The 26775-nt window shown below is 41.3% G+C and overlaps 1 protein-coding gene across 2 annotated transcripts in view; it reads right to left on the bottom strand.

Moving 5' to 3' along the window:
* The window catches only part of UNC5D (unc-5 netrin receptor D), a 571153-nt gene that overhangs the window by 19369 nt on the left and 525009 nt on the right, over nucleotides 1–26775 (bottom strand). For both annotated transcript variants that reach the window (XM_057697245.1, XM_057697246.1), the window contains 4 exons: nucleotides 23859–24027; nucleotides 21946–22173; nucleotides 13652–13801; nucleotides 5832–5996 (listed from right to left, as the gene is read on the bottom strand). In XM_057697245.1, the coding sequence (XP_057553228.1) occupies nucleotides 5832–5996; nucleotides 13652–13801; nucleotides 21946–22173; nucleotides 23859–24027 (712 nt within the window). The remainder of the gene's footprint in view (nucleotides 1–5831; nucleotides 5997–13651; nucleotides 13802–21945; nucleotides 22174–23858; nucleotides 24028–26775) is intronic.

Genomic DNA, 26775 nt, shown 5'->3' with positions numbered 1-26775 from the left:
GAAAGCAAACAGCCATGCTATTAACTGCCTATGGTTGGGGGTGGAGGGGGTATGTGGCTAGGACCTGAGGGTGTCCCCTAGGAGCTGAGAGTGACCCCTGTCCAACAATTAGCAAGGAAACGTAGGACTTCAGTCCTGTGTCCACAAGGACCTGAGTTGGTTAAGAACCCTAATAAACTATGAAAAAACCCTCTGAACTCCAGATGAAAGTGTGTTCCCACTACCACCTTGACCTGAGCCTTGTGAGATCCTGATCAGAGAACCCAGTTAGGTCATACACAGACTTTTGTGCTATAAAAAATGTGGGACAATAAATGGGCGTTGTTTTTTTTCTGATAAATTTATGGTAATTTGCTGTGCAACAAAAGAAAACTAATACAAAGGGAAGTTAAAATACAAACCTGAGGTTGGGTTAAGGAACTAGTCAGTGCTGTTTAAACCCCAAGAAACCCTCCGTTGCATTAGGAGCTCATTGTCTTGTGCTATCCTTTAAGTCAACACGCACCCTTCCTGAGCTGCCCCTGTGATGCTTTTTCCAACCTTTACCTATCTTCCTACTGTGGACACCACAGCCACGTGGCCCTTCTTGGCTAGTGTCCAGGCTCACACAGCTATAAGGCTTCTGACTTGGTGAGTCTTAAATTTGTTAACTAAGGAAACTAGTTCAGGCAAAGATCTTACTCATGTGTTTTCTTTCTGTAACCATTTAACACAGTTACATATGGGGGGCTGTGTTTTGGAAACACAGTGCCTTAACCCAGCATTCCCACAGGGTATCTCAGAAGATGTTCCAAGAAAGAGCAGTCACATGGTCAAATATATTTAAGAAACACTGCATACTATGTCCTCTTCTTGGAAATTCAAAGTACACGTTATCACATTAAACAGATTCTACTTACTGGTTTTAGTTCTATTCCCTGGACCATTATAGAACAATGCTTACCAAAATTCTTCCAGTTTTTGAGGTTAGCATAAATTAATAGACTAAGTGTAGTTTTTCAGAGTTAGAAAGATCTTGCTTTGGAATGTAAGTTTACATTTTCTAGCTCAGTGACCTTGGATGCTACATGACTTCCCTCAGCCTCAGTTTCCTAATCAGTATCTTGGCATCTTTTATAGACTCCACAGAGGTTATAAACTTTGGTAGATGTCACCCAGGTAGTTGGTGCCACAGCTGAAACTAGAATCCTGACACCCTAATACCTTTACCAGGACTCCCTTCTCTACACCACCCTGTATCAAGACAAGTACCAAAAAGCTGCGGAGCACAGTGCTTCAGAAAAATGCTCTCTGAGTGACATTAGCATTGTGCTCTAAGAATTAAGAATAGTAGAGCTTCACAGAGGAGGCATTTGAGTTGACCCTGAAGGACGGGTAGCTGTTGAGTGAATAGAAATTGATTCGGTAAGTGGTTATTTCTGGGAGAGTAGTCAGTTCTTTTCTGATATAAAGGATGTTTATAAAACAAACCACCTTAGGCTTCTTACTGCATAAAATAGGTAACAAGATACATCATTTTTTAATCATGGTATGTAAAATTTCTTCTAGCCTTTAAAAATACAAATCAAATAGGAATCATTTCTTTATTCCCTAACTGAAGGCAGGATAATGTCCTTAAAAATAATAATAAAAACCAGAGAGAGAGAGAATAAAAGGAATTCTGTGCAGGATTACATGGTAGTTGTCACTGTAAAATGGCACCAAGGGGTGTTGTTAACATGTGAAAGGTGGCCTGCCAATGAAACTGAAAAACTGAACATATCCATGCCAAAAGATGGCAATAGACAGAGACAGATGCCCTCGTGTGGCATCTGTGATTGACCAACTCAACCAAGCTCTTTCTTTCGTGTTGGCAGAAGACCACCTTGATACACAGTCTTCAGAAAAAAATGGACAGAGTGATTCGATTTGAAGGTGAATAAAATGTTACACGAGACTTATAAAAATAAATACTTTTTCTACTTCACTTTAATAAATGGGCCCCCCATATCCCTCATAAAGTTTCCAAATTTAAATGTTTCCCAAGTATAAGGATGACACTTTGTATACCAATTATGATGCATTCTAAAAGACATCTGGTCTGAGTAATAAGAATCTGTGGCTGCATCACATCTTCTGATTGTTTAAATTAAATATGCAGAGGAACAGTAGATTTTCATGCTCTGCACATAGAAGCTGCTGCTACCTGGTTAACGTGGGAGCTGTAAATCAGTGAGGAATTCCAGGTATTCTGTCTACTTTGTAACAGACAAATCATCCCCCAACTTCTACCACTTTTAGAAGAGAGATAAGAGCATTTCTTGAAGGGGAAGTTTTAACATGCAAGATTCCCATTTTAAGTTGTTTCTACCAAAAGATAGATTCTTTAATATTATTACATTAATAAGGAATGAGGAAATAAATGACTTGGGGATTCTTCCCTTCTGTTCGATGTTAGCATAATTGCTTTGCTTCGGTCCACAATGTTTAGGTTGGTGATTCTGTTGCTTTATAGAGTATCAATTGGCAGTCATCATTAGGTAACTTAGTTGGGTTAAATTTTAGGAGAACCAACCTGCTTTTAAAGACTGACGCAATAATGGCCGTGCTGAAGAACAGAAAAGATACATTACCTTGATCACTGATATAATTTTTAATTTGAGAGTGACGTGAATGATTATTTGGAAAACCATTTAGATAAGAGGCTTGAAGGAGTATGATGGATGTGGGGCTGAATATAAAGTACCAAATGCCTTCAATGAGGATGCTCATTGCATTAATTAATTTAAAAGCAATGTTCTGTATTACACACACACACGCACGCACATATATTTTACCTCTCATGGTTCCATTGCTAAAATCTCGAAATAGAGTGACACTAAGACAACCCATTAAAGTAAGGTACGAAGGGGTAGCTCTGAGCCCAGATATGTAAGGATTTTTGGGGGGCAGGGGTAGATATTAAAATATATATTTCAAAGACATCTATTGAAAACTTCAAAAGTTTTGGTTCTTTATTTTCATTATTAATCAGTGATACCCTATTACTAACTTATTAAAGCCACCTAATGCAGAATCTTTCAGTGTAGTGGCCATGTCGTATGATGAAATTTAATAATTGATCTCTTATCCCTGACTCACTGATTGATACAGATGCCATGTCTTGAGTATATCCTGCCTCCTCTCTCCAAGAATTCCCAATTTCTCAGAACTTTCTGTATCTTCATTTTTCTTGAACTATCTACTGTAAAAACTGAGTCATTTTTAGGGAGAAGAGGATGGTTTTTATCCCAGATAAGTCACCAAATATATGCTTTACCCAGGAATGAGACAATCCCAGGATTGGAAGGACCTTGAGTGATCATTCAATCAGACATCCTTTTGCAGGCACATCTATATGTAGGGAATCAATTCAAACAGGTACATCTCATCCTTCCACAGTCTTGAGGAAGGAACTTTCTTATTTTCATCTACTTTTAGACTCAGAGGCAAAATTGCTGATGCTGTGATGTTGGTCACTAGTGTCTAAGCCCCCAAAGAGAGGGCTTGTGTTATGCACAAAGCCCATGATTAGGACTAATAAATTAAACCTGCTTGATTGGGGTCCTGAAGTGGTATTGAATAGAAATCTAGGCTTTGGTCTCAAAATCAAGTATGTCAGCTGGGAACTCTGGCTACCCATCTTATTAGCTCTATGATCTTGGTAAGAAGGTTGACTTCCTTCAGAGTATTATATCGTGTAAAATCGTGATGGTATAACACTAATCCACAGAGCTGTGATGATTATATGTGAAAGCACATGAAGTGGTACCTGAAATATAGTGGCTTTCAAAAGTTATTAATTTTCTTCTGACAGAAAATGATAGCCAATGAGATTTGCTTAAGAAATACAGTTTAGTACAAAGAAATGGGAATGCACTGGGCCAAATTGCAGCAGGAACACTTAAAGCAATTAATAAAATGATCCTTACAGGATCAAACAAGTTAATAAAGCTTCTAAAATGCAGTACGCTACAAATCAGATAGCTGTAGTCCAACACTGAATATCTAAATATTACTCTGATACTTTTGCCTCCTTTTATCAAGAGATACTGTGATGTCATGTTCTTTAAGGCTTTTCAAAGCAATTGTAAATTTTGTGAAGCCTTAGAAAAGGAACTGAAGGGTAAAGGAGATTATGTTTATTAGCTCATTTTCTTGCCATGCACTTCAAGAGTTTATTTAAGCAGGGAGCAAAGGTACCTGGATGTATCAACCTCATTGCATTCCATTTACACAAATACCCTGTAAAAGCTGAAATGGATCCTTAATATCTGGGTGCCTTAGAAAGGAAAAACCTTTTAAACTTGCAATCCTTTTGTTGACCTGGTAGCAGATATTTAAGGCAATTTTCATCAGACGCATCTTTATGTCCTGCCTTTTCACTCTTCCTCCTGAATAGCAGCTCTTCTTCGATTTTCTTTTTGTTTTTATTTTAAAACTCCCATACGATTTGTAGTTTACTTTGAAATGTATTGTGTTAAATATACCATGGCTCTTCAAGAAAGAGACTCTAAGAATATCTTGCCCGAGGTCTTTGGATCTAGCTCCCCTATCAGCACTGCGTCACTGCATGACGCTAATTGGCAATAACGAATGCCAACACGGTAGAAACATGTCAGTGAAGACAGCTATCAGTTTTGAGGCACGCTCCTCAAATCCATCCGCATTCTAGAGAAAACTATTTGGGGAATTAGCAACACTCGTTTTGCATAAAAAATGAACCATAGTGAGAATGGAAGGAATTGATAATGCTAGGCAGGCTACAAGTTTTGAGCAAAAACTGCATCTGAAATTGAGCTGAACAGACACAAAATGTGTTAGACCTACTGCGAAGCTTGAATGAGTGAATATATATTATTTATACACATATACACGAGTGCATGTGTATATACACACATACATGTTCTAAGGTGAACAATACAGCATGTGTGTTTTTCTAAACTCGCCAGGGATTACCTTGCAATTGCTAAACAAAGCATCCCCAGCTCCGCTGACTCTCCCCCCCTCAGCTGCTCTCTCCTTCTACCCTTAAATAACCATTCAGGAGGGAATGCCATTGTCTACTCCATAAGTTCAAGTCCAGAGCCATGGAGTCATTCAGTGGTTTAGGGTCAGTTAAAGCCATGGCAATTCAGGTGTCTTTCTGCAAAAGTTTCCAAGTGAATTCTCCTCTGACTCCCATTCTAACTCTGCCCTTCAACAGTCATATGACCTCGGACGAGGTCCTATCCTTTTTGCACTGCTATGTCCTTACTTTGAAGAATGAGATTATCTACTGCGTCTTATATTATTGTATTGCTGAAATCTAGGCTTAATGGAAATGGGGATGTGTAGAACCCTGATCCTGGAGGGTATGAGACATTGTAAGACAATCAGGAACCAAGGCGTTGAAAATGAAATAACACAGATGGGGCAGCTGACTTCTGGAAAACTAGTCAGAACCGGCAGAAAAGCAGCCCAATGGTGACCTTGTATCTTCTTATGGTTTGTGTCTCAGTTCAATAAGGAATCTCAGCTGAAATTCCAGGTCTACCATGAACTGTCAGATTGATTGGGGTTTCGTATATAAAAAGCCCTGGACCAATTCCTTCCCCAGAGGTCCCTACACAGAGCCTACGCTCTGATGGGAAGCTCAGTTCAATCCTCAGCCTGAGAAAAAGTTTGTTTTCCCTGATCAGTAATGAGGGTTCAAAGAGCGAGTGCCTTTTGAAGCTCTTTCGTGGTGTGTGGATACACAACTGAGATAGGTATACATAATTCTCAATGCCCTTTAGAAACAGGGTCAGATGACCTGTAGACCAAGGACTCACCTCGAGGATCGATGTCTGCACTTGGAGGATCTGTTCATGGCCTTTGAGCTGCCGGATACAGATTTTGCAGGACAGCTGGGTGGTGGTGGGCGTGTAGCGCTCCAGGGAGAAGGCACAGTGCAGGGGCTGCCGGTTACCGCACCACACGCGGGAGAATGGGACTTCCTGCGGGGGAGATGGGGGAGAGAAGAGGGCTATGGTGTGCAGAGCCCGGCTGAGATGAGCGGAGAGCATGAGAGACCTAAGCGCAATAATTAGGATGATGATGATGACGGTGATGGCAGGAGAGATAATTGCCTAAGCGACTCTGGTGGAACTGTTGTAGAAATAATGTCCCAGCATATGCCAAGCAGCACAAAAGTAATTAACGTCCGTTCCAACTGATAACATTTGAATTCCAAAACCATACTGCCAGAGCTCAGATTGCACTTGTGACACACACAATTAGGAAGAACACCATCGAAAATTAATCATGTTTTTCCACGAGAAAAAGATTTTTTAGAAGATTCCTATGGGTAGATTCCTAGGAGTAGATGCCTACTCCATCCTTCTACCTAAGCCTGGGGTAGGATCATATCGTCTCACTGGAATGAAAATTATGCTGAAAACTGACTGGCCGGAACTTAGGCCTATACCACAGACTCATCCGCAACTGTATACACATAATGTTGCTCATGTATACAGCAGAACAGTTATACCTGCTGCAGAATTGCACATACACCCCGCCCCCCACCCCCGCCACCCCCCCAGAGAGAGAGACAAACACAACAGGCTACTCCGGAACAGTCTTAGGTCGCAAACTCCTCATTCATTCAGTCCATCCATTCTACGGCTGTGTGTATCATGCCTATTAATAACCAGACTCTGTACTAGATAAACAATGAAAACAGTAAGAATTGAGGTCTGGTCCCCACTTTCAAGGGACTTACAGACAATTGAGTAGCAAAAGCAATTTTCACTACATGGGGGTGGGAGATGATAAAATCTATATGTATTCCCCTCTTCCCCATGACTGGCCAGTGCTTGCCACCAGCTGGCTGAAGCATGTGGCTTTACACTAATGTGAAGTAGAGGTCAGTCACCGATAATTTTCCATCTACTAAAAATAAAAAGTCTTTCCTTCCTCCTCAAATCAGGCTGTGATCCTTGGTAATGACCTTGTATTTCCAGCTTAGAGTAACCTTCATCCTCACTTCTTTCTCTTTTCCTCATCCCATTAATTTGCTCTTTTGCCTTTTGCTACAAATAGTTTTCTTCAGTACTGGTGCTGAAAGGTGACAAAAGATGTATTGAGTCTGGCAGTTTGATGCTCTGAAGTGTGACTGGTGATGGAGTCAGCAGGTGTTACAAGACCAAAGGCCATGATTAGAATTCAATCTACCCACTTTGAGGAACTATGAGTTCCCTAGTTATCCCTGAGCTCCAATCTGTGCTCTTGTTGGTTTCCTCATTCTCTCTATAGAAAGTCTCACAGATCTTTTTTTTTTTTTTATAATTTTATTTATTTACTTATTGCTGTGTGCGGGCTTTCTCTAGTTGAGGTGAGTGGAGGCTACTCTTCGTTGTGGTGCGTGGGCTTCTCATTGCCGTGGCTTCTCTTGTTGCAGAGCATAGGCTCTAGGCACGTGGGCTTCAGTAGCTGTGGCACAAGGGCTCAGTAGTTGTGGCTCTCAGGCTCTAGAGCGCAGACTCAGTAGTTGTGGTGCACAGGCTTAGTTGCTCCACGGCGTGTGGAATCTTCCTGGACTCGGGATTGAACCCCTGTCCCCTGCATTGGCAGGTGGATTCTTAACCACTGTGCCACCAGGGAAGTTCCAGTCTTTCAGATCTTGATTTTGGATACTTGCTGGGGGGGGACCAGCAGGGAGGGATGGGCTTTAGATTTTTGCAGAGTTGAGTACAGGAGAGCCAGCTTTAGGGAGTATGAGGGAACGAACTCAGGCCTTAACCCCAACCACACGTCCCAGCAAGGGATGTGAGGGTGTTGTGGTTTTGTTTTGTTTGTTCTTAAACCTGAACCAAGGGGAAGGCAGTGGACCTTTGTCTCAAGAAGTAGAGACAAGGACTCAGAGAAGGTCTGTATGTTGACACTGCAGCCTCTCACTGACTTTATCCCTGTGCAGGATGTGGGCTGTTAGGAGGCAACTGTGTCCACAGTCCTCCCCAACATGGCAGGGGCTGGAAGCCTGAAAACTGCATTTCACAGTCTAGGCATCAGGGAGTTCACATTTCCATTCTGCCAATGAGAAGTACTTGTTTTGAACTTGGAAGGGAGAAGAGGAGGAGAAGCCTCCTCCTCACTGCTTCTCTGATACCAGTGAGCCAACCCAAAGGGTTCAGCTGTCAGCATACGTGAGGTTTGCAGGGGCTTCTGAGAACCATCTGCTTCAGTGCTGTTGTGTTTTCTTGAAATCACCAACCTTGCTGGTTTTCTCGTATCACTAGGGGCTCTCTCTGACCTTGGCTCTCGTAGGCTTTCCAAAGGTTTTATAAGCACATAAATCCCTTGATTACATTCCCCCTTGATTGAAATATCTTTTCTTGACCCAAACCATTCTCTAATGAAATGCCAGTGGAGTGGAGGAAGTTCTCTTAGAAACTAAGATGGGCTGCGTGTTGCTGGAAGGTTCACTAGTGGGTTCCACAGAGAGGCTGTCATCCAGGGGAAACTCTGGGAGCAGCAGGAAGCTAATGGTCACTAAGGAAGTGTGTGGCGGGGCACAGGTTGCTCATGCCACCAGCAAGACAGCACAGGTCCAGTGAACGGTACCTCTTTCCCACTTTCTTCCTAAACAGAGAGTTTCACTTGTGAGCTCTTCCCTTTCCCTCCTAGCAGCAGAGGGCACTTCTGATTGATATGACCTCCCAGCAACCTTTAGAGGAAGTCATTCCCTTAAACACTCAAAAATGACTTTTCTCCCGCACCAGATTCTATCCCAGATAAAACTGTAATAATACGTATTTACAAGGTCTGCCATTTCTCCTTGTCCTCTAATCCAACTCTTTTCATGCTGCCCCGTGGTTTAGTAAACCATGGGTAACTCTTACTTCATATCTCAGCCTCCAGCTCTTCTCTCTCCATGGACTGAACTCTTCAAATCCCCATCTGCTCACATACACCCAATTGCCATTTCTCCTTGAAGGACTCCAACAGCTACATCTCTGGTTTTTATTTCATTATCCTCCATCACAGACATTATACCCCAAATCAGTACAAACAATTTTAGTTGGCCTTTCCTTTCTCAGACAGGTCTAAGTCTTGAAGATGGATTATCACCATCTCTCATTGTCATTCTCTTCCAATTTTTTTTATCTGCATGCATGATCTTTTCAGGTCTCATCATAGCTAACTGGAGTAACCTGCTCAGCAACGTTCCTGTCTTCAGTCTCTACTATAAGGAGTTAACAAGGGGGCTGGGGCTTGACTGGAGAGGAAACAGAAAGCAGCTGATCTGTATTCTTTGGGGAAGAGTTTATGGTCTCTCTTTTACCTGTAATCGTGAGTAGGGGACCCTGCTGTGACCGCATCACCTGGGAACTCTGCTTTCATTACACAATTCCTTTGCTTGGGGGACGAGAATGGCCCCGGGGTGCCTGCATGTTAAACACAGCCCCCTTGGACTTCCCTGGTGGTCCAGTGGTTAGGACTCCAAGGTTCCTCTGCAGGGGTAACTAAGATCCCACATGCTGCAGGGCCAACAAAACAAAACAAACACAGCCCCCTGCCTGGCCTTCAAAGGCTTCTTCCATCCTCTGTTACTCCATCCTCACTCTCTCTGGTCTCAATTTACAAGTCCTCAAATTCACTCTCTTCTCCAACCAGTATGTTTTTAAAGAGTTCCTCTGCACCGTCAGCACCGTCCCCTTCCATGAAAGTAACTATAACAGAGGGCACAAGGGTTCACAGGTGCTTTTGCCTAAATAAGGTGTTTTTGCGTAACTAAGCTAACTAAGGAGGCTTTTGTTTTCTAAATCTGAAATTTGAGTCATTACAATGTAATACAAATGTTTGGACTTAAGGGCTCTAGAGAGAGCCGAATTCAAGGTTCAGATTGTAAACAAACCTACATTTTCTGCAGTGGCTTTGAATCATTGGTAATGCTGACCTTCCTTAAAAAAAAAAAGGGCACCGACCACTTATTGAAAAGTATCCTCTGTGGTGTCACTTGCTAAATTTTGCATATATTCTCCTGAGAACACTGGAAAAACCCACTGCAGAGATAATCTTTTCTTGCAGAAAGATACGAGAGTCGGCAAACAAAAAAATTTCTCTTTTCTCTTTCCATGCCACTGCACACAATCAAAACATTTTAAAAATCTGATTTTAAGACACTGTCAAAAGAATATTTTTTTAATTGTTGACTTGAGTAGCAGCTGCCAACAGTGCTCAACAAAACATTTAAAAATAATAGAATTAGAAGCACTGTGATTAGTATGTTTTCAGGACAATCATCTGTGCTTTCATTTATTCAAAAAAAAAAAAGGAAAAGAAAAAAAAAACACGAAGATGCTCACTGAACTGAGAGGAATTATGTGGAAAGTAATACGAGAGGACAAAGTGTAGCAAAGTTATGGTTGTTTAAATAATCCCGGAAATGTTTTCATTCTGAGTCCCATTATAATTACTTTCCTAGCAGATGGGGAGAATGTAAATCATGTCCTAGCAGGAGACAGACACTGGGTTCTCCAAGACACACAGCATGCTGTAAAGACAGCTGCTTTTATCCTACGGAGGTGACAGCCTGGCTTGGTGTTTTGTAGAATGTAAAAAATGAATTAATATTTTATTGTATACTGTTTATTACAGCTTCTCCACCTCACAGTCAGCAAGGAATAAAGGAAACGATGATTAAGTAGCTCTCAGGTCCCAGTAACCTATTGAGAGCAGAGTTATTTCTCTCTAGAGGAGGATTGTTAAGTCTTCCGAGGGGACCACAGCACATCACTAATTGTGATAGAATCTTAAGAAAAGGGGGAATAATTAATTTTTTATTTTGGAAGGACTAGCATTGTGGGCCTCGTTTTTTTCTTTGAATCAAGGTTAGTGGGTGCTATGGTAACCAGATCTCCTAAGACCTCACATACCCTCACATACCCTTCCCTTTCACCCATCATACCTGGTTTCATAAGCCATAAGGACTGTGGGCTAGCATTTCATAAATTGTCATCCTCCAGAATCAAAACCAACAGAATTTAAAGTCTACTTGGTCCTCCTGTACATAGGCTCTCATCACATAGCTCTGGACCCAAACTTGAACTCGCGTCATTCTAAAAACATTTCTCGGTTGGTGTCTGATAGGACAACTATTCTATGCACTGGATCCCTCCCTGGCCTTTACCTTCCTGCGAAATTCCACCTTGCCCAGAAGAAAAAAGGAAGTTTTCTTAGGAGAGTAAGCTTTGGGTACCTATTGGAATATATCAATTCCCAGATTCCTGATTTGAAGTTAGAGAAAGGGAGAGAGGAATAAGAAGACAAGAATACCCGAGGTCTTCTACCTACTGATGTGGAAGGTGACAGAAGATGACAGAGACATTTACCAGTTGAAGGAGAGACCTGTACATGATGTTGGGAGTAGTGCGGTTTTCTGTCTCCACAATAGCGCTCTGTGAGTTCCTATCCACCAAGCCTTAATAAAAAGCCATTTTCTATTATCCATGCCGAGTCTGTCAGTGCACATGATGTTCTCCATGAAGTTCAAGCAGGCTGAACACAAACCCTCCCCCAAGCGCGCAGATCTGACGCCTGGAGCAAACACAGCATGGCCATTAAGACAAGCACAATATGTACTCCCATAAGCTGGGGGACTTCAGTGATCACAGGAGCACAGAAATTGGTGGTGACGGTGGTGAAGAGAAAGGAAGAATAGAGCAGAAAGCCATTTGTGGGGAAGAAAAATGAAGTGTAAATGAAAACTCAGTGGCAAGCCTCCTGGTGCAGAGAAAATTAAATTGTTTCTTAGCCTTCCAAGACTCTTTCAAATTATGCTCAATTACAGAAGGCAAATATTTATACGTGTTCACAACCTCCCTGTAATCCAACCCACCCCGGCAGTAAAGCTGGTTGGGTTCCTTTGCTAGCCAGTGCCCTTTGGCTTCAGCTGGCCCTGTTGCATCCTCTGGGGTGGGCAGGCGTTAGCCTCTGCCAAGCCTTTTCTACCAGAGGCTCTCTTTGGAATCCTTGGTGTTGGAATTGCTGCCGAAGTGCTACTGAGAGGTTATGGTTCTTTCATCTGTTTTTTGTTTTTTTTTAAATCTCTAAGCATTACAGTTAATAGTTACTTTGGACTGAGTCACTTGCATCAGATCCAGGGAAATGATGCCCTTAAGTGGATAAAGATTAATACACAAAGGAATTTGCATGACTATCAGGATGTGTTTTAACAATACCCTGAAGTTCAATTTGGACTAGAAGCTTTGAATACTGCTTTCTGGGAAACAGACACCTAGGTCTGGAACATCATAAATAATACATTTATTCATAGAAAACCACTCTCCATAAGGAAATATGCTAAATAGGCAAAAAAAAAAAAAAAATGTTCAGGGCCCTGAGAGAGATTCTTGTTGCTCTGAATGCACTAAAATTATACACAGAGGGGGCCAGTCCCAGGGTCATGAGAAATCTGAAAAGTAAATAGAAAAATAAGGCCTTATCCGATTTGAAAATTCTGAATTTCAGAAGTAGAAAGCGTTGCTGGTACAGCTTTTTTCTAACTCTCATGGCACAGTCAAGGTTTTTCTCTTTGAGATGTGGCTTATTTCCATTCTGACAAGCCAGTGTATCTTGTGTATGATTTTTAAAAAATGAATGCTGTTAAGATGGAAAGGTTAAAAAACCCACAGGGCTCTGCAGGTTATGCTGATGGGCAGAACAGAGACGTCTGAAAGCTTCCTGTGAGCCCAGATCAATATGAGTGTCCCAGAAGCTTACCCAGAATTAAGGAAATGTCCTGTCACTTGAAGCACAGATGACTCTGGCTTAAGAAGTGATGGCAGACCCGTTGGATGCTTCGGATGACAATCCCCATCGCTGGAAATTTTCATAGCATTCAGTGACAAGGTCACAAGTTGATACCTTTTCATGCTAAGCAACTATTCAAAATCCCCAAAAATGACCCAAGGAGACTCTTAAGTCATCCTGCAATGTTTTAAAAAGTCTCTAATAATGAGGTATGTGAACAATCAAATATTTTTATAGTTATAAGATTCTAAGAGGCATTGACATTTCTTTGTTTCTCCATTTGTGATGGTTTCTTCCCATCTTGCTCACTTCATCTGGCAGCAAGCACTTCACATATTCAGGACAAAATCTCTTGCTCCCACCTGGCTGGCCATGGCCCTCTACAACTCAAAACAATCACGCTTAAAAAGGTTCTCCCTGACACCCAGTTCATTCATAGCCAAACAGGGTTAAAATAGTGTCTCATAAAAAAAAAAAAAAAAAAAAAAGGAAAAAAAAAATAGTGTCTCATAATGAACTGATTTGAATCAAAACAAACCCACAAACAAATCTTGCTCTAAGTTGTTAAATGACCTTCTTCGACCTATCCCGAGTGGTGATTTAAACAGGAGAGTGGACAAATATCGCATTACCTGACACACAAGCACCTTTTCCCCCCACCTGTTAGAAACCCATGGATTTATGACAGTAGGTTTCCTTCCCTGGGTGTAGTCCAAACTGTTACATGCCTGTGAAGGTTTTGAAATTAAATCTATAGTTTTACAGGAGGAGGAAAGTCAAGAGTACCCTCACCAGGGTTTGTGATATGCTTGCTGGTTAAAGCAAAGCTGTTTCTGTTGGAAACCCATTTGGCCAGTACCTGGCATGCAGTGAATGGTTTAATTCTCCAGAGGAATGGGGGGATGTCAAGGACAGAGATCTGAAGACTAAAGGTATTCCCTTTGAAATGCAGCAACTTTGGTTCTTCCAGGAGTTGTCCGCCTTGATGCCTTTCATCTGAAACCACTTCCTATAGGACAAGAAAAAGAAAAGAGGCACAACAATGAAGTACCCAATTTCCTCCACATTTTCCTTCCATAGATACATATACTCCCTCCTGTGTGTCTCCCAGGAACAAACAGCGAGATGGACACACTCTAGTTTTACACGCCCCTATCCTGGCAAGGTCAGGGCCAAGCGCTACAGGCTGCTGAGAAATAAGGATCTGGACACAAAGAAACAATTGTTCTTCATTATTGTATCATTGAGGCCTTTACACACACTGTGCCTGTCTTTAAAACTGGAAGACCTCCTTTGCCCCAAGCTGACTGTAATACTGTTGAGTTTCCACAACTATGTGGATTTCCTCTTCATACTGCCATAATCAAGGGATGTATTTGTACTTAACCTGACACGTCATCGTATTTCATGAGAAAGGGAAACACAGCCCCCCTCCACTCTGGTTCCCTTATTTGTCACTAAGACAGGCATCATCCAATATTTATCCTTTAGCTCAAAATAAATGTTGCAGAGTGCATGTATCATGTTTATTTGTAGCAATGTTCACAGAAGTTATGCCAAAAGGCCAAGGAAAAATAAGCTAAGTCAGTTTCAGTTCAGAAAAAAAAAAAAAAGAAATCCAATTCCTGAGATAAATACTTCTTTATCCTTCGCTGAGAAATCTTTATAATTATATCTCATACAAACACAATTCACATACATTCCATTAAGCAAACCATTTAATTGGTTCCAAACTTGTGGCATTTAGAATCATATCAATAAGACAAGTGAACTAATAGAACAGATACGAATTCTGTAAAATGCTAAACTTCTGTGGGGGGTAAGGTTGTCAGCGTTACTGGAGATAAGAGATTTCCCTAAATCCCCATTTTAAAAATCACCATTAATTGGCTTATAATTTCCTTGCAGAGTTAGGATAAATAGGAACACTGAAATCCTTTAACGATATCCTGTGATCTTCCCAGAGTCTAGAAAAGGTTGTAAGAAGTCAGGCAAAGAGGTTTATAAATACAGTAAAACTTACATTTCAATTATCAGGGAGTGAAAGCAGCTTCAGAAGTTATCTTTTCCCATCTCTTTTCTATGTGTAGATTAGTATGAATAAAAATGTTTCCAGCTAAGAAGCAGCTCTCTAGCTTTTATCCTTCACGAACCTGCAAACTGTTACTAGGTTGCTAGTGTCTTTTCTCAGGACTAAACGATTCCATTCCAGTGTCATTGTCTCCAGCTCTTGGGGTTTGAGAGGGGTGTGTCTTAGGGCCCTAAGTCAGCACTAAACTTTCTGCGATGATGGAAATCGTCCGTATCTGTGCTTTTACAATATGGTACACACTAGCCGGAGTGGTTAGAGTGACTAAGGAACTAAGTTTTTCATTTTAATTTAAATGTAGATACACACACGTTGACAATTACTGCCCTGGACAGGGCAGTGCTAGGTGATTCATTACGTTGTGGGTCTAAGCGTTGGACGTAATAACATAGTGGCCAGTGTCTAATGAGGGCTGCAAACTGTGGAAGGAAAGAGGCAGGGTGGGACGAAAGGGAATTAATGCCAGATGCTGACTTTAGGTCTTTGCAGATGGTGGTCTCTGTTCCCTCTTTTGAGATTTAATAAGTGTCTAGCAGAGTGATGCTTAAGCGGGGCACTGGGTGGACAGAAATGAAACACCAAGGAGCTCACAGTCTAGAGAGAGGTTCAGAACAGCAAGCATATGTGTATAATATAGTATCTCAGTATTACAAATATGTGTATTCCCGGAAGTTAAGGCAAGACAGAGGGTGCCTAACCCAGCTGGGCAGAGAGGCCGGGAAATGAATCGGGAAATTAATAGAGGAAGTGATATTTGAACTGAACCTGGAAGTAAATATAGAGGAAAAGGGAGGGAGGTGCATTCCAGACACTGAATGGGCTCTGCACAAAGGCACGGAGGCCAGACGGGGCTGGGATAGAGGGTCAGGGTGGAAAACGTGTGGCTGGAAAGGATGACTATTACAGGGCAGGGGCCAAATCTCGGATTTTCCCTAACCGTGCTGAAGACTCGTATTTTTGTTTAGAGTAAGGTTGTTTGGGTTTAAGGGAGCAGGAGACTTCTGGGGGTCACATACACTCAAGAGGGCACTCATCTTGTAAACCAAAAAATGGAAGCACAGGCTCTAATTGCGTTTCTGCATGGTCTTGGGCAAGTCACTTAATCTTTAGGCTTCAGTTCTTTATTTGGGTTTATTCACAGCCAAACAAAATCATTAGCATGGTAATATACTAACTTCTTTTTGCCACTCTAGTGCATGGTCAGAAACAGGGACAAATACGAAATTTGCTTATTCAAACCAAATTAAAGCCATGGAGTAACAAAAGTGTTGAGATGTCAAAATATATTTGACTAGGCTCTCTGAAGTGTACCCGTTCTTTACATGTGACTTGCCTGAAAGTACAGTGAAATAAACTGCGGTCAGGAGATGAACAGGTGACTTGTTCAAGGTCATGCGTTACTTGGTGTAGAGCTAGTCTATTTTAATATTTAGAAACGACATAGCATCATCACACTTGAAGGGAACTTAAGGTACTTAGTGATTTAAAACTTGATTATTTACAGAGGAAAACATGGATACCCTTTCCCTGACCCCCCAAGAAAGTGATTTGCTTGAAGTCACATGGTTAGTGACAGAGCTACTATATACAGTACTTATTCATGGTCTAGTGTTTTTTTCTACTAGATTTCCCTGTATTTCCCTATACGATGCTTGATTTTTTTAAAGAGTCATGTGAAGGTCAGACTGCTATTAACACTGTCCCATAAGTAATTTTTCATTGGTGCAAGATATATGTGAAGATGACATAAGTGAGTCTGCTTTTGCCTTAGGGGTATATATACTATCTAATCCATCCCTGAGATACAGAATGGAGGATATTAGGAATTTTTAGAATGGATATCCATTATCACTGAGGAAAATGCCACCTCTTAAAGATTTCTCCTTTAGGGACCCCAATTTAAATACAACTGTGATTTATTTTTGCCTTTTTTTTTTAGCTTGCTTACTTTAATCTCCACATATTGAACCAACTACACACAATTAACAGTCTTGTAATCTTGTACAAAATATTAAGCAATTATAGCTACTGTGTAACAAAACAATTATTAAAATAAATCCAATAACGAACTAATCATTGTATTTATACATTTGTAAAGGCACAATTGGCTTCAGGATACAAGCTTTAGAACCCTCTCCAAATAGGATAAATTGTACTTAACACAGAATTCCGGTATGCCCCTTAAACTATTGTATTCTGCTCAGGGGCTGGGCCTGGACATCTCTGTTTTTCAAGACTTCTCAGATGCTGCCAGTGTCCAGCCAGGTTTGGGAATCAGTGGTGCAAACAGCTCTGCTGAGCTCCTTCTGAGCCATCCACAGGATGCGTCACCCCAACAGCAGCGTCTGATACCCAGGTGATTATTTTCCTCTCTGCCTCCTATATGACAAGGGCCTTTGGTTAAACCTCTGGGTCTACTGTTAAATTGATATCTGTGTTAATTAAACTAGAAAGTAGGGTCCAGCTGGTTTTGTGTACATAAGATGTAACCTAAAGGCTGGGTTGGTGGTTTTTCTATCTCCTCTAGTGCATCAGTTCACACTGGGGGTTGCTAGTCACCGGGGCTAGGAGTTGTGGCCAGGAGAAACTTGTGCTTTGTGTCTCGCGGAGCCATTTATGTTGATTTAATGGGACAGGCAGTAATACTGAGGTGTGCTTCAGGGATGCTAAAACAGGCAGGCTGAATTTACATATTTATGAGACAAAACTGTTTGAACTTAAGCATGCACACACACATACAGAAATTATGTCGCTGTGGTGTTTTCCTTTAAATGCTTTATGTGAACAATATTTTCCCAGGTTGCATTATTGATAAACACAAGAACTACATCTGGAGGAAATCCTTTGAAATTAGATTCTAAATCCACATTAATGCCAAGTAAGTAATGAGGACCAAGAGGTACTGAGTAGGAGCACTGGGAGCAATGGAGAAACAAAATTAGTTGTTTTTTCTTTATCTTTTTTTTTTTTTCTCTTTAAGGTAGGGCAAATGATTAATTTCTTGTTTTCCCTATGTGAAGGTTTGTTTGAACTGTGTGTGAGAGAGAGAGGGAGAGAGAGAGAATGTAATAAAATACAATAACAAAAACCTAGGTCTTAACATGTTACAGTTTTGAAAATATATCACCATTCCTCAACCTTTGGTTTGAATTGATCAGAAGTGGTGATGTCAAACACACAAACGTGAAATCGCAGCTCTAATTATTACAGAAATACAGGAGCAGAAAGGACAAGAAATCATTAGTCCCTTTCTCACCTTTAGGCAGATGGCATTTGTATTTTTTTTTTAAAGCCTGTCTGAGCTAATTTTCCATAGAGATGATTTTAGGTGTATTTATCAGAACATATCTTCAGAAATCTGAAACCAAATTAATTTTGTCTTACCGAGGTGCATGAAGTATTTTGTTTTTGCCATTTAAAGAAATTGCTCCTAGCATTCAGATGAAATATCCCCAGAGCAAATGGGAAGCAAGCACAGCAGCCTTTCAGGAGGCAGAGGAGAAGGAGGGCGTGGCAAAAAATGAAGAATGTTTGATTACTAAGATCCTATAAAGGAATATTTTTTTGGTGGGGCCACTGTCTTGCCAGGCACCCACCTAGTTCTAAGAGGACAGGAGAGTTGGGTCTAGAAGCTGCCCTTCTTCCAAGGATTTCCAGTAAGAACGTGGGCTTTTATTTTATTTTGGAATCCCAAAGAGGACTTTTTTTTTGACATACAATAAACTGCATATATTTAAAGTGTACAATTTGATATTTTTTTTCTTAGTAATGTATGTATGGCAATCCCAATCTCCCAATTCATTCCCCCCAACCCCTCACTTTCCGCACTGGGTGTCCATATGTTCTCTACATCTCTGTCTCTCTTTCTGCCTTGCAAACCAGTTGATTTGTACCATTTTTCTATATTCCGCATATGTGTTAATATACGATGTGTTTTTCTCTTTCTGACTCACTTCACTCTGTATGACGGTCTCTGGGTCCATCCATGTCTCTACAAATGTCCCAATTTCATTCCTTTTTACAGCTGAGTAATATTCCATTGTATATATGTACCACATCTTCTTTATTCATTGAAGGTGGGCTTTTAAATAGTCAGTGACGTGATTTCCCAGGGAGATGGAAATGGCGAGAAAATGCAACCATGCCCTTTAACCAGACTTCTTTCTTGGTTATAGAACCAGTTCTAGCTGGGCTTATACGTATCATTTCTTTGAGCTATGAAAGATGCACCACAATACAGCAACTGTCACAACCACACTGGTCTGTATTTCCAAATCATGAGAAACACTTTCATTACAGTGATAACTGAAACAAATTCCAGGGTAGGCAATTTCTGCAGAAATGCTTCATGAAAAAAACTACCTGTGCATTTTGATTAAGAAGTTGGGGTTCTATTGGAGTTATAGAAGGTGAGTCATCACTGCATACAAGATGTTCAGCTCACACCACACAAGTTAGGGGGATCTAATATTAACGTGTGAAGTCTTTGAGAGGTTCCCAAAGTGTCCTGTTGCTATGGCTTTCTTCAAGTGGAACTGTTTTAATGGTTAGTAATTATATAATATTTCCCTCTAATTAAATACCATATATGAAGCATGAAAAATATGACATAGATGATTTGGGATATGAAGGAGGTTTAAATGAACCTGGGGAGAAGGTCCTGGACACATTCACTTATCAAGATAAAAATCCAGAAAGCAAGATTCCTTTCTTGCACAAAACTCAGAGACTAAGCCCAGGGAGTAAGTGGTTGTGTTCAGAAAAGCTACAAGTTATGTTTTAATCTTTCTGTAGACCAGAAAAGTTATTCAACCAGGGCTGATGATCTCTTGGAACCCCAGGGGAGAAGCATGGCCTTTGCTGCTCACGACAGCTGTCACATACATCCTGTCAATAGTAAGTACAACCCAACTCAACGTTAAAATCAGCTTTATTTGACATGATAGGAGAGGGAAAGAATCACCAGAGGTAAATAGATTCTGACAAACGGGGCCAAAGGTATCTCCACTGGAAAACATTCCTCTACAGCAAAATTAAAGAATTTTAAGAAATATCTCTCAATGATGAAATAAAGATATTTGTATTCAATTAGAGGGAGAACACCATTGTCTCGAGCATTGATTAAGAAGGGTCTGCTACCCACAGGAATGGATAGTGGTTTGAAAAGCTGTGGTTTGAATCATTTCCATGATTCCCACTGCAATTCATCTGTGAAGAGCTGAGCTGTTCTAGAATCTGGTGGCAATCGTTGGGAATGAAAATATGTTATCTGCAAGTCACTTAGAAGAAACTCCTCGGGCAAATGTCTAACTCACTGGTATACACATCAGCAGTGAGACCGTTATGCAAAGAAAATTCCAAACTGGTTATGGGGGCTGACTTCCAAGGCAGTTGTGATGAACAGACCCTGACCCCTAGTTAGCAGTGGGTTACCCATACAAGCCAGGAGATTGGAAATCCTCCCCAGCCCTCCATGTTTACTCAGCTTGCAAAATCTGGCTGAGTTACTAAACATCCAACTTGTGTGATGGTGCATTTTACAACTATTCAGTGGTGGTCTAGTCAGTGGTAGTAACCTCAATTAACAATTAATTTTCTTTTTGAAGTATAGTTGATTTACAATGCTGTGTTAATTTCTACTATACCATAAAGTGATTCGGTTATCCATATCTATACATTCTTTTTTATATTCTTTTCCATTATGGTTTATCACAGGTATTGAACATAGTTTCCTGTGCTCTACAGTAGGACCTTGTTCTTTATCCATTCTATGTATAATAGTTTGCATCTGCTAAACCCAAACTCCCAATTCCTCCCTCCCCCGTCCCCTTGGCAACCACAAGTCTGTTCTCTATGTCTGTGAGTCTGTTTCTGTTTCATATATATGTTCATTTGTGTCATACTTTAGATTCCACATGTAAGTGATATCACATGTCAGTTATTTTCAATTACTGAATGTCTGCTAGGTATTTTATCTTGGAGAAATCCTCTTATTAGCGGGTCTCAAAAGCAGATAAAGAGTTTAAAATGGCATTCACAGGAAGAGGTTTAACCACTTATAAGTTCTTTACAAAGAGGCACTACTTATAAAAAAAAGGTCCCTTTTGTGAACAGCCAAATATGAAGTATGCCCTTTATTCTGACCTGTGCTACTGAAGAGAGAGGGAGGATTTGGGCACACAGGTTGGTACTGTGTCACCTTTCCTGGCTTCTGTTCAGGATTCAGGTCATCGTATCTCTTCTCTTGGTAAATATGAGCTTTGCAGCACAGTGTCTGAAACACTAGTTACTGAGGAAACGCTCTGTGTACTGGACTTAATGACCAAGGACTGGAGTAGCTGGGATCTGGGATGAGGTGGGTCAGGAGAGTGATGCTATTTATATGTGGGCACTTCTGCATTATCTTCACTGCTATTAATAAACGTGCACTCTTTGTGAGTAGCTAATTTAAAAGGAATCTTGCATGATTAAAAGGACCCAAAATGGAAAGGAACCATCTCTGCCCCAGGAACCCTAGTAATTAATAGATTGTGTGTTCAGGATGTCATGCGACCCCCTGCTGAGAGGTACTATTTATAATTGTTGTTCCCGAACTACAACCTCTGGGTGATCAAACACTTTCTCACTGCTCACGGCACAGCAAATAACTCTTCGTCCCTGTGGTTCCCGCCATTCTCTATTTCTGGACTTGGTATCCCTTCCTCTTTTGCTCTTAAATCTCATTCATCCAAAAAGTTTCCCTAACGGTCCTCAAAAACTCTCCTCCAGTTCCTCTCTTGCAATTGGGTCTCTGTTTTCTGAATTTTGACTATACTTCTAGTCAGTTTTCTCATTTAGCACGCAGTGTTCTACAGTGTTAATTTAACCCTTCTCTCTTCTTGAGTGTCAAGTACCTCGTATCCTCCGCACATTACTGGGCACACAGTAACACAGCTCTTCTTTTGAGATAGGTTTCCCCCTTGAGCCAGTGATGCGGCTCTGCAGTCAGTCTCTATTCATACCGATCTTTAGGAAACCCTGTGCTTTCACGACATCACGAGAAGAATTACAGAGAAAAGGCTGACCTGAAATGCGCAAGGGGTGTTGTCCACACAGTAGACCCTCAGGTTGTAGTCCAGAGAGTTACAGGACATGCAGCCGAAAACCGCCACCTTGAGCTGCTTCACGGCACAGTCTGTGATGGGCTCTCCAGTGAGGGCGTATGTCCCAAAGCTGTCCAGAAGCACGTGACAGGCAAAGGGGTCCAAAAGGCAGTAACAGGATGTGGATTCATCCTCCACCGACATCACTTCCTGTTGGGAAGAGGTGTGTTGAATTCTCTCAGCTTGGGACATAAAATGTGATTTAACAGTCACTTTTCAAGGACGTAACTTTTTTTTTCAGAATATTTTTATTGAACTCATTTTCTCAGTGTTAAATGTTTTTCCTTTATCAAAATAACTGCTGACATCAGGAAAGGAAGGAATGGCTATATTCAGGGTGTTGGAATTCGATTTAGTAAGTTATAACAAACATCACTTTCAAAGTTCTCCAATTTTCGGTTACTTTGTTCAAGGCCGAATTTAAAAAAAAAAAACCCAAAAACAACAGTCTTGAACATTAACCTCAATGAGAAAACGTTTATGTTTTTATAAAGGTCTATTTCTGAAAACCCCTTCCAATGTCCTTAAGGTAATATTTACTTTCAAATATTTTATCCTCTTTCCTTCCATCAAAATCATTCACGAGGGACCACTCGGTAAATGGTTTGGATAAGACATATCAGTATATTTCACCCTCCCTGATATAAGGTATGTGTGACTGGTTTGATAGAGCATAAATCTAACACAATCTGGATATAAATGATTGTGATGAAGTGCTGGGAAGAAAAACTAAGACGGTAAAAATCAAGGGAAAGCTGGAAGATGTGATGGAAGAGACCAAAACCCGGCCCCTTTATGAAACTCATGGAACGTCACACCCCAGGAAATTTGCCCGGGGTCGTATCACGACTGAATAAATAGCAAAATGCATTTTCAACAAAGAACAGAGACCCCTTTCAAGACATAGCTGGACAGGGTAAATGTAATCCACTGAAGCAACTGGGAATTTTCTTCTCCTCAAGAAACATGATTTTCCTTTTACTTCTTTTGCCTGAAGCACCTCCTGGGAGGTAAGATCCCAGGGCTAGCAGGAACGGGTTCTTGTGTTCCAACCAGATAATTCACCTGCTTTCGTGCAAACTGACCACAGACAGACATCAAAGGAATCCCTATCAGGCATAAATCAGAGGTTTCACTTAAAATAGTCATTCCACTGCAGCCTTTCTTCGCTGCGACCGTCTCCCTTGTCCATACTCTCCTCTTGTGGATTCTCATTTTGTCTCTTTTATTCACTCCTTGTAGTGTTTCTCACATGTACTCAAACATACAGGGAAAGACAGAACGATTTTCCACGCATTCATTAATTCATCAACATCTATTTAGCAGCTGCTCTGTTCCTGACTATTTCAACGTAGATGTGTTAATATCCCTATGATGGCAAAAACAGATAGTGATTCCTTTTGTGAATACAGCTTGCTAGCCCTGGGCCTCTTCCCCGACCCCACAGAAGCCACAGAGGAAAGTCAGTTCAGACAGGGACATGGCCTGGGAACAAAGGCAAGAGTCACAGTCTTTTATACCAAAGTCAGGTACACAAGGTACATGTCTGTGAGGGTAATTACAACTGTATTCTAAAACCAAAAGGAAAAGCTCTGTATCTTCTCTGGCCTCTTTTTTTCCATTATTTTACACACACACACAGCCCCCCCCCCCCCCCAAAAAAAAAACATTAGCCAATACCCTGAGGATGTTGTAAACACCTGCCACCAACCCCCTGAAAAACAAGTAAATGCTCACCAGTTGCACAGCTGACTTGTGTGAAGAGAGGGTAAAGTTAAATCCATTCCACAGGTGGAACCCAAACCATGTTTTATAAAGGAAGACTCAGGTCTCACCTCCCACTTGCCCTGCTGGGTCCTCTTCTTTAAGTGGACATTCCAGTGCTCAGAACTGACGTCCGCACAGTGTGGTATGGTCAGGGCAAAGGGGGTGGTGACAGTCATGCCGGGGGGACCACAGGTGACTTCTGGACTCAGGAGCACCTCGGCTCCGTCGGACTGGAGGCTGTGGAGTTGGGGAAGGATAAGGAGAGAAGTGTGTAAAGGAGCTGGGCATATCTGAATGGGAACTGAGTTACAGGCTTAGCAAAAACCCTTTCCCGGGACACCCTCTGGGGTAACACTACCTCCTGGAGGACAGCGGGTCTGGACTACTGCCATCTATCTTGAATTGCTCAAGCACACAGACCAAGGTAAAGCCTACATTTCAGATCTAGGTTTTGAAAAACAAAATCACAAATGCTTCTTCAGAAATACAGGGCAGAACGGAAGAGAAAGCAAAGACCTGGCTGGTGGGTCACACACCAGCTGCTGAATCCTTACTCTCGCTGATAACCTTATCAATGACCAAAGCCAAGAACCTCATGGAAATGACCGATCTGGTAATCTTTCCATCACATTCCTTTCTCCCAAAGACACGTTCTACAAAAATATTGAATGCTAGTCAGCAACAAAACAAATTGTTTTTGTAAACAGCAACACTTCAGACATATCAGGATTGAGTATGTCTTCTGGTTTTGAAAACGTTTGTTTTCAGCCAATGCGCAGATATACAACTTATATAGTGACAGCGCAGTAGACAGTTATAAACGGCATAATCAAATACATAAGTATATATCTTTCATCCCTTTCCTATTTTAGCTCTAAATTTAAAATTATTCTACCTAAACCTGGTGTTCAGATTTTCCTGTACTGTGAATAATTTACACTGGGAAGGCAGAGCCACGAAACAGATCAAAGAAACTTCACTAAAAGGAACTATCACCTTACCGAATGCCTCCCTCTTCCATTTTTGTGTCTTTTGTTTTTAATCTCTTCCCCCAAACAGTAAGGGGGGGGGGCTAGTTTATAGGACAGCAATCAAGAGAACCCAGACATCTACTTACTTTCCCCAGCTGCTTTGTGTTTTTGTACAAGCTAGTTGATTTTCCTGTATTTTCACTTGTAAGAAATATGCTAATACAGAGTTTAGTCCATAAAGCAGTTTAGGGCTCTCAGATGAGCAACACAACATGAGAGCTAGGACTGGTATTACTACTATTTCTCTCATGTCACCTAGGAAGGACATTTAAGAATGTCATCCCCTGGTCAAAAAAGCAACCCTTTGAGCAGGGTGAAATTAGCACTGAAAGATTCTACCTTTTCTGTGATCTTGTGTAAACACACAGGTTTTCTATGAGTACACCTAACATGTTAATTTGTGAACTGCTTTTGTTGACACTGCTTGTTCCCTTTCTAGTTGGTCACGGTCACTCTCTAGCTCACTATCTATAATTCACCGTTGCAATAAAAGTCAAGATGCTTAAGCAAGAAGGAATGTCTTGTATCTACTGTATCTAAAACAGTTGTGAACATTATCATAGTCTTTCATAGGATCTTCCTCCCTCCCCAAGAAGCACTGGAGATGCTTTCTGAAAAATTCAGCCTTCCACGTAGGCAACCAGTGTTATCAATTCTTCCCATACAGGCAAAGCATAGACGAAACTGAAAGTATGTCTGTTATGCATTTATATCTCAAAGCAGGGCAGGCAAGTCAGGGAGGTGTGTGGGTTTGGAAAGTCGTGTGTTAGCTGTGACACATGCTCTATGAACAGCCTAGAATGCTATACTTGAGGCCTGAAAACAATGTAAAATTGCAGCGTGAGCTACACCCAGCACGAAGTGGCAGTCTGCGTGTGGCAGTCTGCGTGTGGATGCCTGCCCGCGGCCACAGGAGAGGGTCAAGCGCTTTCTGTATAACTGCCGCCTGCATCCTTCAGACAGGGATAGCAGGGGTGCTTCTGAGTGACCGATGACAAGCTCTCCTAAAAGAACTATTTAATTGCTTTCAGAGAATCATCCCCCTTGTTGAACATATTGTTCAAACATATGGGAATTGGGGGAATTATTTAATGCCAAATGAACTGAAAGCAGCTAATTAGGTGAACTCTCACACTCATTGTGAATAGCAAGGCTCCTTTCGGTAATCACTCAAACGGCAGTAGGAGTCAGAGACGGTGCCTGTAGGAACTTAGGTGGGGCCTGGGATGGGGCTTTGCGTTAAGCAAGCGTTGGGCATTTCTGGACGTGCAGAGGAAGTCAATCAAGATTTATATGTAATCTTCCTATTGTGAAAAGAGTGTCCAAGCATGTAGGTCTCTCTCTGGTGAAGAAACCAAACTTAATCTCTCCATTTTTTCCCCCATGATTAATAATAATTTGCCCTTTTCTGCCACCATCTATCTGTGGCAATCAGGGAGATTTACAAATATTAATTAAAACTCTCCACACATGTGTGTGGGCAGGGGTTAACAACATAAGGTCACGGAGAAGTCAATCAAAGAGATGGCAGCAAAATCACCCCAGATTTCTGACTTCCGGGATCCTGATCCCTGGGACCAGATGCACTTTGTTTCTCTGCGAGCACTAGGGGATTGCTGGTCAAATCGCTGGCTCTTGTGACATCCCAAGGCGAAGGACAAAATGTAGTCCAAGTGTAGTCGTGAATACAGACCTAGGACATCTGGGGACAAGAGGGCTGAGGAGAGAAGCCTTTAATTGGGCAAAATCAAAGATTTGTAAGGAAAGCATGGATGGCATTTAAGTTTGCCCATATTATAGTGTATAAGCATTCATGCTTTTGCTAGGGGTTAAAAAAAAAAACGGCAACACATTTTTCTAAAATTGTTGTGAGCTAATAATAACTGGGAATTAATAACAGCAGGGGTTTTAGCACCACAATATGAACAACCTCAGTGCATCCCACGCCCGACTG

Source organism: Hippopotamus amphibius, chromosome 10 (genome assembly GCF_030028045.1).
Source record: "Hippopotamus amphibius kiboko isolate mHipAmp2 chromosome 10, mHipAmp2.hap2, whole genome shotgun sequence".
Lineage (NCBI taxonomy): Eukaryota > Metazoa > Chordata > Mammalia > Artiodactyla > Hippopotamidae > Hippopotamus > Hippopotamus amphibius.
Note: the sequence above shows the minus strand (reverse complement) of the source record. Positions and strands in the feature narration are given on the sequence as shown.